Source organism: Echiichthys vipera (genome assembly GCF_963691815.1).
Source record: "Echiichthys vipera genome assembly, chromosome: 21".
NCBI lineage: Eukaryota > Metazoa > Chordata > Actinopteri > Perciformes > Trachinidae > Echiichthys > Echiichthys vipera.
In genome coordinates, this window is record NC_139846.1 from 15,634,681 (window position 1) to 15,647,478 (window position 12,798).

The 12,798-nt window shown below is 41.5% G+C and overlaps 1 protein-coding gene across 1 annotated transcript; it reads right to left on the reverse strand.

Annotated features, from left to right (window-relative positions):
- Nucleotides 1-2,388: 2,388 nt before the first annotated feature.
- On the reverse strand, nucleotides 2,389-4,949 carry foxh1 (forkhead box H1; the record flags this gene model as incomplete). The annotated part of the gene is made up of 3 exons (XM_083936522.1): nucleotides 2,389-3,351; nucleotides 3,636-3,740; nucleotides 4,476-4,949. 3 exons carry the CDS (start codon nucleotides 4,947-4,949, stop codon nucleotides 2,389-2,391), a joined length of 1,542 nt encoding a protein of 513 aa, XP_083792648.1.
- Between the last annotated feature and the right edge of the window lie 7,849 nt (nucleotides 4,950-12,798).

The following is a 12,798-nucleotide window of genomic DNA, read 5'->3' on the forward strand; positions in this document are numbered from 1 at the left end:
AAGACGTTCACACAGTATTTGTTGAGTAGCCTCCTTGTACAGTCAAAGAGCAACCAGTGGCTGTTGTAGGACAGCTAAACAGAGGGAAAGCCTGGTGCCGCTGTTAGTAGTGTAATACAAAACTCATGCAAGAAAGAAATATGTGAAAGTGCAAATGAATGGTGTTTAAAGCCCCACTACTGACACGTTTCCAATTCCTGTGATAGACTGAACTAGCTGCTAGCTAGACAGTTTAAAGTAGATTTTATGTTTTTTTTATATTTAAAATGAACTTTAAAATCTCTATTTCACTACAATTCAGAGTTAAAAGCTAATAGCTTGATCTAAATGAATGGAATACACTCCATTTGACAGCTTGAGTTTCTTGTTCCTTTACAAATTAAGATCTTATAAATAAAAAGGAATTCTTTCATTAAACCTGACAATGTTATAGACTACCCAACAAAATATTAAATTGTTAAAATGAGTTCCACTTTAACCACCCCCGATGTTAAAAGGCTACTCGCACATTACTTCATCAGTAAATATATATTCTCACAAGACACTCACATGAGACATTTTCCTGCATTATGTTCTTAGACATTTGATACTTTAAAATTGAACTTAATATATAATAGTCCTAGGACTTGGTCTAGCAATGGATTGTTTGTCCATTGTAATATTGCTGATTTACTAGTGTTTTTTCACATTTCATACACCTAATGACTTTAGGGCAAATATAGTGATTGAGATAGTAGGCTACTTAGATTTTACATTGTATATTTCTCTTGAATTAATGAGCTTTGTATTTACCAAGGGGAAAGATGCCACCTTGACTGCAAAGACCTGCAGTTTTAATCTACTATGTGTATGTACCATTTATGTAGCATAGTTTCTCATGTGAAAATGGTCAAATTCTGAACGGCCACCAACATAGCAAAAAAAAAAAAAAAAGAGTGACTGTTTACCAAAAATCTTGTACTTTTTTTAGATTTATGGTCAAATTAAAAAAGCTGTTAGTTGAATTGTGCAGAATAACTAAGACAGTCGAGCAAATAAACCAACCAGGACCAAACCGTCATCTCAGAGTAACATAAATGATAAAGTGGTAAAGAAGGGTCCACCACGTACAAATGCACATCCTAAAAAGAAAGTAAAGCTGTATTAGGTTGGGCATTTTTAGTTAACTCATTGTCATATACAACACTGAGCAGCACAGTTAAAATAAACAGCATTTTATTACATACCCTGTTCAACTCCATAACCTTCTTTTGATACTTAAACCTCAAACCTTTAACAAAACCACAGTAAAATGGCAAAAAATAAAATAACAAGACATTCACCCGTGGAGGTAGGCAGACATTTATAAGCAATTCCCTTTGGACGATGATCATAATGACATTCAAATAGTGCAAATAACTGTCAGTGCAAAGTCCACAGGAAACATGTCCCAGCCCATTAAAAACCTGAGGTAGATACTGGTGGCAGTAAAGTTGTTGATAGTCTCCAGTGTCCTGAGAACATGCAGCATTTTCACAGATATAATCTAAAACATAGGCTCTTTGCTAATGATTTTTTTTGTAATGTAAAAAAACAGGCAAACACTAAAATGAAAAAGACAATTACAGGGCCCAGTTGCAGTATCACCATTCATCTGGTTAATATGCTATTGTAGCTGCATAGGACCAACACAAACAGTCCAGACCCACTTAAATTTAAGACAGGAAAAGCATTACGGTTAACGGCTGGTTCTGTATGTTTCACCATCTGAACAAACAAAATAAAACTCACAAACACAGGTGTGTGTACACATTGTGCACACAGACACACCCTGACAAAGGAGAAAAAAAGTGTTTTACTGAAATGATGCTAGTAATTTACCTAACAGTCCTATACTCTGCTGGCAGGATAAACTGTAAAAAAAAAAAAAAAAAGGAAAAAGATATTGCATTTGATACTTTTAGCTCAAATGTACTGAGTGTACGTACTGTCCAGCTCATCATCGCTAATTTCTCGTAAGACTGTAAAATTCAAGATTTAATCCAACGATACATTCAGCTGCCACAATAGGTAGATAATATTGCAGAAGCAAGATTTGGAAGAAAAGCAAATTCACGCCAATAAAAAAAAACAGTGCAAATAAGACTAGCAGTGCAAAGATCCAGTAGTAATAATACACACTCCATTTCAATGAAAGCCTGAGGTAGATATCTGTGTTGTAGCTGTTTGAGGTACATCAACATCAACAGCTGGAGGTAGTGATTGAAACCAGATTTGGAAGAATGTGCAGCAGAAAGTTATTTCCTTTGTGGTTCTTGATCAAACCTCTCACCCTGCGTCACAGTGGGTTAACATCCATGCTTCTTTGAGTGACGGCATGGCTCGAAAGAGTCAGTATCTCAAAGTCAGTCAGTACTGAGGATACCTGTTTAAGGGAGGCCCATTCTGCAGGGTGTACTGACTGGGTGGTTGATGATGGTGAGAGTTCTGATTGGTTGGTACCAACACGTCAAACACACTCTTATTTGGAGGCACAGATTGCAACATGTTGTCAAGGTCCATGATGAGGGGAGGGGCTTGGACGGAAACTCGTCCGTTGGGGAGGATGGGCCAATAGGCGTGACCTAAGAAGTGACCGGGTGCAACGGGAGAGCTCCCATAGCCGTAAAGGGGAAGTCCGCCATGCAGCGGCATTAGAGGACCTCCGTTGAAACGCATGCTGGGTGGGGCAACAGCATTGGGGGGAGCATATTTTGCATAGGAGGTAGGGAGCTCCCATGGAGGTGCGACAGTCTCCCGTCGGGCTGACTTGTGCAGTGGCGCTCTGTAGTCCTCATAACCATCTGACCCAGCTTCACCATCAAGAGGAACCCGCTTCCCAGACAGGGACATCCCTTTCCATTCCTCATCAGAGGAGGAGGTGGAAGCTGGGCTGACAGAGCTGGCAGAGGCACTACGGGCAGAGGAAGCGTAGCGAGGTCGTGGAGGCGGCGAAGAATGAGGGCGCTCCACCTTTCCCCAGCAGTCCCTGGCAGGCACATCTACATCCCCAGAGGCACTAGGTGGCCGCAGGCTGTGTAGCAGAGAGTCGATGGCGAAGGATGAGTCCAGCTTGGGTCGGAACAAGTCCTCCTGTGGTGGGGATGGGTTCCTTGAGCGCATGGCAGGAAGGGGGACGGCTAGGGCAGGTGGCGGCTCAGATTCTGGCTTGTGTCCCTGCAGGATGTAGGGGGCCAGATCCTGGGCAAAGATTGTCTCGTCCTGGCGCGACACAGCAGTGTTTTGCCTCTTGAGGAGCTCCAGAGGAACACGGCTCAACTCCACTGCCCAGAAGTTGCCTTTACCCTGAGGCTTTCCTGGGTCCTTGAGAACCTGAAGGTGGAGAGAGGGGGTGGACAGTGAGATGAGCTCTTGGCCTGACAACCTAGTCAGGCAGGACTGACCCAGTTTCACTGGTAACCATCACAATAACAGTGCATAATGGCTTAAAACTGGTTTGAATGTTAAACCCAAAGCCCTCAGAGCATATTTCTACAAAGCTCAAAGAGATAAACAAACCTCAACTCAGCATATTGCAATGCAAATGTTAACCTGTGAACTCTGTCCATCAAACCTAATCTAAATATGGATTTAACCATGGAACTGTTAATTGTTACCTTCACAAAGCAGTCATAAGAGGAGAGGTTGTGTCGCACAGAGTCCCGCCAGCCCTTGTAGTTTCCTTTGAAGAATGGGAAAAGAGTACTGATCTCCTTGAGGATCTAGAAATAAAACAAAAAAAAACATCAGTATGGCTGTCTGGAGAAGATGCTCTGCCCTGTATTTCAGTATGTGTATACAAGGCAGTGGGTCCATCTAAAATCCCACTGATTTGGTTAATGATAACATTAGAGTTTAAAAGTTACAGTAACTGAATACATATGTACATAAATTAATGCCAAATACACATGCTGCACTCTTCAATCAGATTTTGTTAATTCAAAATAAGACAAGAAGTTGATAATATAAGAATTTCGATTGTATGGGCGGTATGTTTACAGTATAACAACATCAATTGAAGCATGAGTTTACCATGCACTGTAGGCCCCTGTGTTATCACTTTTCTGATACAGATCAGTGTCTGGTTTCACTGCAGTCCCACATTATCAAGAGAACCACGGAATGGTAGGGGTGGTAGTCACTCAAGTGTCACCAAGAGGCAGCTGTTTTGTGTCACTTTCTGAACTGTAAATGATCCCTCAGTGTGTTACTGATACACTTAATAGTAAAGTGACAGTTTCTCTCTGATTATACATGTTTTACTGATATAAATATTCTACAGAGTATTGTGTTTCATCTGAGATTTACTTCGATAAAATACTGCGGAAATTAAGTGAACAACATAAGCAGTGCCGTGCGTAAAACACACCATGCGTCACCTCTGACCAAATTACTTAAATACAGCACTAAGCACTCAATCATTTATAAATAAGTGAGTAATCTAAATTCATTCTTACCTCAGATAATGTTAGTTTCTTCTCTGGGGATCTTTGGATGACCATAGCAATCATAGCGAGGTACGAGTATGGTGGCTTTGGATACCGCTGATAGTTCTTTTTCTTCCCACCACTGGTGCTACTCTTCTCCCGTTCACCGTTCCACGATTCCCTGGTAATAGTTTCCTGTTTGAAGTGGGCATCTTGGGGATCCGCGTACGATGAGTCCGTTGGTACGGCTTTATCCATGAATGCCGTGGCACTGGGGAGGTGATCTGGGCGCGCTGCGGGTTTCTCCAAGAGCGACAACTGCTGGGGAACCATCTGAGCCAGGTGGGCAGGCCAATGTTGGGCTGGAGAGCTCCGTGCTACACCTCTGGAAGGAAAACTGTGCTGTGCATTTCTGTGGAAGTCAAGTTGATGGTCGTGATGTTCTCCGAGGTGGGACGGAGCGGGTGGTGCCAAGAGGATCTGCTCCGGCCAGTGCTTTGTCATGCTGATCAGCCGGGGGGGAAGAGCTCGGCCCCGCACGTTCGGACAGGAGCGCGGAGAGGGGGAGGGAGGTCAAAGAGTCGGTCCTTAACTTCTGGCAGACTGCTGGCTCCAGGCTGACTCTATTTGAAGAGCAAACAATTAACAGTTTCATGTAAATCCCGCTGCGTAATCGAGGGGAGAATGACGCGTTATCTGAGAGCAGAATGAGTGATCGCCCCGGGGGGCTGGGGAGGGTCTGTGTACCAGGAGGGGAGAGAGAAAGACAGTAAACCTGTAAATAACCCTTATGATAATATCAACATGCCACTTACATCGCAGATATTCAGCCTTAGCTTTGGAATCAGTGCTTAGAGTATTTACGCACGGAGGCCCAACGTATTCAGTGGGGGGTTGCGGGCAATACACTTAAAACAACCAATTACGTTTTTTTTTCTCAATTTCAGAGACATGGGAAATAAATCTCCACGTTACAATCTCAATTAAAACCACGGATTATGTTCTCCAGGCTTTATAAATCATGGAAAAGTTTCTCTCGAGAGTGACACTTGTGCGCAGAGGCTAGAGTAAAACGTGTGGGGGGTGGGGCGGGGGTACAAGGGAGAAGTAATCTCGATTGAGGCTTACACGCAATCAACAATTTTTGCTGAGCAATATACATTAGGAATGGCTAATATACAAACGTTGAAACAGTATCGGAATGATTTAGGAATCATTCATTTTTAATGCTGCACCAAATTATTCAGTCTGGAATGATTTGAGTCATTTGAAGTCAATTTCGAATGTGAGTAAGTAGCCAAGATGCGACAGTTATTATAAATGCAGGTTGCCCTTATTCACGCACATGTGAACTCCTCAAACAATATTTTATATTTTGACAATTTACAAATTGGAAGCGATCCGCAGACGCAGAATAAATCATTTGGAGACATTATGGTGCTGCTGTGAGCGCGCAACATTCGGGGGGTGTTTTGCGCACAGTAGGGTCTCCCTGTGACTACAGGATGGCATTCAGCGTTGAAAGACTAAGTTTCGGGAATGCATGTCTTTTGTTCATGTTAACGTAGTGCTAATGTGCAAACGCTTTCTACCCAGCAAGACAGTGAAAACAAGTTGGATTAGGAGGAACCCCATTGGCAAGCTGGAGAGCGTTCCTGCCCAAAGAAGCTGCTTAGCATGTGAGGAAATACGGGGGCTATTCAACACCATTTGTGGGTTTTCTGGCGCTTACAAGCTGCTAAGTGTCGTTGTTGGGTAGGACATTCACACCTTAAACAGGAGCAATCATGTTTTTTTGAAGTGTTGCCCCAAACAAAAACTACTTTATTCAACCCAAGAATCGACTACCTACAGTATCTTTCTGGATGGCGATTCAAAGCACAATCCCTGACAGTGCGCTGGATTTATTTTCATTTACTCTGATTTTTTTTCTTTTTTTTCAATAATATATCACATCTGATAAGATAATGAATCATGTGATTGTGCCACCAAGACTTGTCACCAGAAGGACAGAGAAACAAAAGAATAGGAAACAAACCGGTTGTCACACTGTAAGGCTTTTCTAACTGATATCACACAACTCAAACTATGCTGTCAAATCCATAATTAAGTGACAAGTAACCCTACATGTTGGCTGAAGTGTGTGACCTATATCTGCAAAATGCATTCACCTTCAATGTAAAGTGCCCCTAAGCCTTTGATGACACCAAATCTGACCACTCCACAATTTAGCTTTAACTTCCCAATTCACATGTGGGGAGAATTGTTGATACGTTGATTGCATGTACAAAGAAGACTTTTTTCATTTTAATTGTCTTGCACAGAAGCATAATTTTTCATAAACAATCCCCAGTGTGAAACACTTACCGAGTGTATTTGCAGTTTTTGTAATTTTTGCGGTAAGACACAAAATGTTTGAAGTTGTTTTCCAGGTTAGATGGCTTCCCTAACATGGTCAGCAACAAACCTCCTTCACCTGCTGCAATTTGCTCAGTGATTTTCTTCTGTGGTTGACACACACACACACACACACACACTCTCTGTTGCATGGTCAGAGAGTTTGTCCCCCTCCAGTGGTTTCACTGCAAAATTCAGAGAGAAGCTCCATTCACACATGTTACAAAAAGGTCTCCAGAAATCAATTAGAGCCTTTAGAGAGCTTTCCCTCAAAAGCTGGATTTGATAAGAGTTTCATGCCGACGAGAGTTTTTGCTTTGTGAGCTGGAAAAATCAAACATGTACAGACAAACCTCCAATTATACACAACATTTGGACCCGTATAGAGGAGCGCTCAGTGCAAAACACACTGATTTAAATACAAACTGGCAATCCATCTCTTCCTGTCTACTGGAGTGCCACTTAATAGGTTGCGCCTGGATTAGTGAATCACGCATGAGAAGAATGGGAAACCGTATGAATAGGATAGCACCCAGGACAAGGCTGTTCACATAGGCTGATTGTGTCCAGACAAATCCCTCCTAAGCTGCCCTGAGAAGCATCCTGAAACTGAGATGTAGCGGAGGAATGAGGTTTATCCCTTTGTGATCGAGACAGAGAAAGTGAGAGGAAGTTTTCATTGTGCTCTCACAGCTTCATTACTTTCTTTTGCTATTGTTTATTTAACAGGGATCATTCACAATACTTTTACTGCACCAGATATAGCTGCTGGACGGAGGCCAAAGTATTATACAGCCAAATACTTGCTCTGGATAATAAAAACCTTTATTGAAGGTTCTTGATCATTTGTTTCTAAAAATAAGAGACTCGAGAAACAAAGTTTAGGTCAGAAGTGTGTGTCCTCATTTTGCACACTGTGTCATAATGCACTGGGTCTGAGAGGACTGTAATTTCATTTTTTGCATTTTGTATGTCATGCATATTGCAATTTTTGACAATAAAACTGACTTGACTTGACTTGTAATTGTCGATGCATTCAGCGACTGGTACCTATTCATGCAGCTTTTGAGACATCGGCCTCTGAATCTATTTCTGCCGCCGCCGCAGTATAATAGATGAACTCAGAGCATTTAAAAAATACATTATTTAACTAATTCAACAGCACCATCTCTTCTCGGATGTGGTGTCCCATCCATCTGGGTAATCCACACACAGAACACACATTCAATAGTTTTCACAGGGACCATTCCTTCAGTAGAAAGAATGAAAATCGCTCGCAGCAACATCTGTACTCTAACTGCCACGAGCATCATAAATGCAATTTCATGTACCTCCTTTCTGTTGCAGTCAATGCAGACACCTAAAAACCTGAGCACATAAAATCAACGCTGTGCACAAATCGGTCTAGACAGCCATTTCAAAAAAGTGAGTATGTTTTCTTTGCTCTTTTGTTTGAGAGCACATAACGTTTCATGCAAACATTCCTTTATTTGAAACACTATCAAGATACTTCATTGTACCTTATCCTGAGCACCAGTAAGCTGTTTCCTGGCTGTGTCTCTGCAGAGTGTCACTGTTGGTTGGCCAATCCACTGCAGGGGTCAGCAGATCACAGGGTCATCACTGTCTGCTTCTCTGTCCCTTGGATTAAAGAAACCAGTCAGACAATCCATCTTCTTGGAAATTGTTCCACTGTATGCTTGCTTGGCTTTGTTAAATTGATGTTTGATTATCAGGATGTGTTCAGGCTTGTGTTACATTTACAAATGAGACGTAGAACACACCCAACAGATTATCCTGAAAATACTGAAGCACATCCATATTTGTCAAACCTGATATGCAGTATTATGGCAAACATTAACTCTGTGACAAACCCATACCTTTGCACGCAGACCCACCCTTTTCATGTGGCTTAATAAACCTGGCCTTGTTTGGGTGCTCTTCACTGTGCACTTGTTTTGTCTCTTCCTTCATGTGCACTTACCTGTAAAAATTAAAATAAAATTGATTCCCCTCACTTTATACATTTCATTACTTCCTTCTACTGCTGCTGCGTACAATATTGAATAAGTGTTATGCAAAACTGTAATATGTTATGTAAGCATTAACTCCACCTCATCATCACCTCAGTATCAGATCAGCTGAGCGAGTCTTTACTAAAAATTAAATGCAAGTATTGCTTCTTTTTTTGCCGATTGGATTGCGAGCACTTCTGCTGTGTAAACTGCTCAAAAACTATTTATTGTCAATTAACCTAGGAAAGCCATGCATCCTCTGAATGCCCATGTCTCTCATGTGTGGTATGAAAGTTTCAGGGGAGTGGGATTATCATTATTATTATTAAGGTCACGACATAAAATGAGCATTTCATACAGTGAGGTTAAGTTTCAAACTCACAACAATGCAATGTCGACTATGGGGACTAACATCATCATACATGAAAAAGGTTGGGCTCACTGACTCCACAAGAGTCTCAGCTTTGCAATCTGACCCAATTAACGCAATTCCAAGGCTGTTTAGGCACCCCAGTGTGCAGGGCTGGAGAACCAAATTCTGGGCCCGATACATAAGCAGTCTCTCTGCCCCCCCTTTTGTAAGGGGTGAGGGGGCCCTCAGATTTAAATTTCCCTTTAAATGTATGTTATGACACTTACTAATTAGGGGCCGTCCACAGGAACGCAGGTATTTTTGAAACTGTATGTTTCTCTGTTTGGCCTTTCATCCCCATGTAACTGCAGCTGTGGGCTCCTGAAACCGGAGTCAAGGGTGAACGTTTTCGAGAAGGCGGGTTTCAGCAGTCATGTGCGGACAGGAAAACCGTGGAAAACCGCAATTTTGTCACACTGTGCGACGGTAAACAGTAAGTTGTATCCATGGAGACTTGTGGAGCACTCTAGACGTGACCAGCTGACGGAGACAGATTTTGTGGTTTCATGTGGACGGAGGTATTTTTTATCACACCGGTGGTGTGGATGGGAATTATTTTTTAACTGGGTGCCATAAAAGTTCGGTGTCAAAAATAAGAAGAAGTACGAAGAAGTACTTTATTTTTATCCCACACGGGGAAATTCAATTTTCACTCTTATTATCATACATGTTACACACACAGGCCCGAAATACACACATGCACAACCAGGACCTATACATGCAATTGAGGAGAGATGTTAGAGCGATAGTGTGGGCTAGGCCTTAGGAAACACTAGTCACAAACAAAAACAACCTTTTTAATTCCAGGCTTTCCAGGGGCCCACTCCACCTTTGTGCCCGGGTGGGCCCAAAGTGCTACTACACCAGTGCCAGTATACAAAAATATCCAAATACACCATTTCAGAGTCAACACAAACATTCTGAATGTGTCCAAGTTTATTTACTCTTGCACTGTAGGGGAATGACATCAACCGACAGGAAGTTACCAAGGACCAAGGTTGTTTCCTAGCAGTGGAATTCCGTTGAAAAGCTCTATAATGTTAGGTTAAAACAATGCAGTGGACTGAGTGGACACCAGGGTGGACTACAGAGCAACTTAAGCACAGCTCGCAGGCTCTGTCGCCCTCTGGTGGGAGTGAGTCGTGCAGGAGGCAGGAGGAGAGGGCGCAGGTCCGGTTGTTATGGTGAAGCATTTCCCCTGAGGGCTTGGCTGGAGAGAGCAGGAGCAGCAGCTGATTCAGTTTCTCAGCAGCAGCAGCTACAACTCACAGTCAACTCAACAGGTAAGGCGTCGCCACGTTACTTTCTATCGTTTCGCGTCGGTATTGTACGCGCCCTGCTCGGTTTAAACGTGTGTCGTGTCAAAGTATAATGCCGTTGACGTAACGTTTTAATTCACTTAAACACCAGCGGCGGTCGTGTTAAGCTAACCTGAGGCTAAGGTGACTTTAGCGTGACACAACATCAAAGGTAGCCGACTTCCTCGCCGCCCCCATGTTCTCACCGTTTGACACAGTTAAAGAGTGACACAGTTAGGACACATTTGCCGGTGTGAACTTTAAATGCACCCGGGCGCCGATGGGTGAAGCCAGGTAGTTTAAATGAACTGCTGTCAGACTAAGCACCTGTTGAGCCTGCGCCTCTTTACCGCTGCTGAGCTAATCTGCGTCTCACGGTTAATCCCGCACAGTATGGGACAACAAGAGGAAACTCCTCCGTCGTCGCTGTTAAAGCTTTCTATGGTCATTTGCAGTGGGTTTATGAAACCGTGGAAGTAAACAGTTACAGTGTGGTTTTAGTTTAAGTGTATTCACTAATCTGCCTGGGCTCAGACCCTTTGAATCTGCCCGTTCCCCCAGTTATTAGCCTACTAACAGTAAGTCAATTCTGCCTGATAGCAGGCGATTCATTCATATCTTTACTTAATCTGATGCAAAAGAGCCTCCTGATAGAGCAACACGTGCAAAGTCGTATTACTGCATCTATAAATCTACTATATGACCCTTATGGTGTCAGATGGGTACAATGTCATAGTCCTATTGTGCACAGTATATGGGCAAAATAATAAACAGTAACATGCAGTTTGATTTATTTAGCAGAAGATGCAAGAAGAAGATGATTACATTTAAGAGGCATTAAGTAAAAATAAAGGACATGCAAAGGATACCCAGAAAAGCCACAGGGGGCTTAGCATGTTGGGTCCCCTACAATTATTCAACAATATTTAACAGGAAGAGAATATATATATATATATATATATATATATATATATATATATATATATATATATATATATATATATATATATATATATTAAAATAATAATGGAAAAAAAATACAGTCTAAAGTATAGAAGAAATGGACAAACAAAAATTTGAAACCAGACAAAAAAGTAATCATACGACAATAATATTAGGCTATTGATACAGTAAAATGTTTTTCACAGATTTATTAAAGCTGGGCTGCTTTTCCAGCGGGATAATTGTGAAACTGATTGTTAGGGGTAGCGAGATTACAAAACAGGAGGTAGTGTTTTGTTTAAGAAACCATGAACAAAATGAAGGAACTTTCAGATAGTTGATTTGATCAAAGTTGAGAATACCAAGTTAGCGAAACATAGGAAATATATGAGTCTTGTGAGATTGTGACCGCTCGCTTTTGCAGCTAAAGAGTCGGTTGCAGCTTAGTTTTGCGAGTGCTAGCCCAAGCAATGTTGCAATAACTTATAAAAGAATAAATAATCGAATAATAGGGACTGGGAGATGACAAATTCTTCCAATTATTCCAATGTTAGTTTGAATAAAAAGTGAATTTTTTCTAGCATGGTTGTTGGACTAAAATAATCATTTGATTAAACAGGTCATTTGACAGAAAATTCATCAGCAATTATGTTGATAAGCGATTAATACATGTCCATCAGTCATTCATTCTAAACTTAATATACTTGAGTCAATCAATCGCTTGAGCCAGATATAAATTAGCACCTTAATCGATTCTGAAAATGTGAACTCCAGTACTTGCAACTCCAATCTTCTATGGAGATATAGTTGTTTCAAGGAAAAAATAATTATGAACATTGTTTTCTTTGTTTGTCTTGCTGTTTGTTTTCCCTGAAATGATCAATGACTACAGGATATTTGACTCTGACACACTCACTTATTACACTAAATAAACTCAGTCATCTATTCTTGTCAAGCCGGTCTCACTCACAAGTACTTCTACAATAGTATTTCCTTGGTATGTTTGCATGCTCAAATATTTGCAGATTAGCTTGTTTAGGCCCCTTGATACACAGCATGACAGCACACAGGCAGTCCTGCATGGTACAAGAGATCATAAGGAAAAGGAAAGATTACATTTCAACACTCAAACCTCTGTGATTTTGCGCTGAATTTAAATCCACTGTGTGCATCTTCTATTGCGAACACAACAAGCATTTTATGAGATACTTTAGAAGGATATCTGAACCCAGTGTGTAACCTAAGTTAATCATTATAAAGAGATCTTTGTCATCCTAATATAGTTTTTT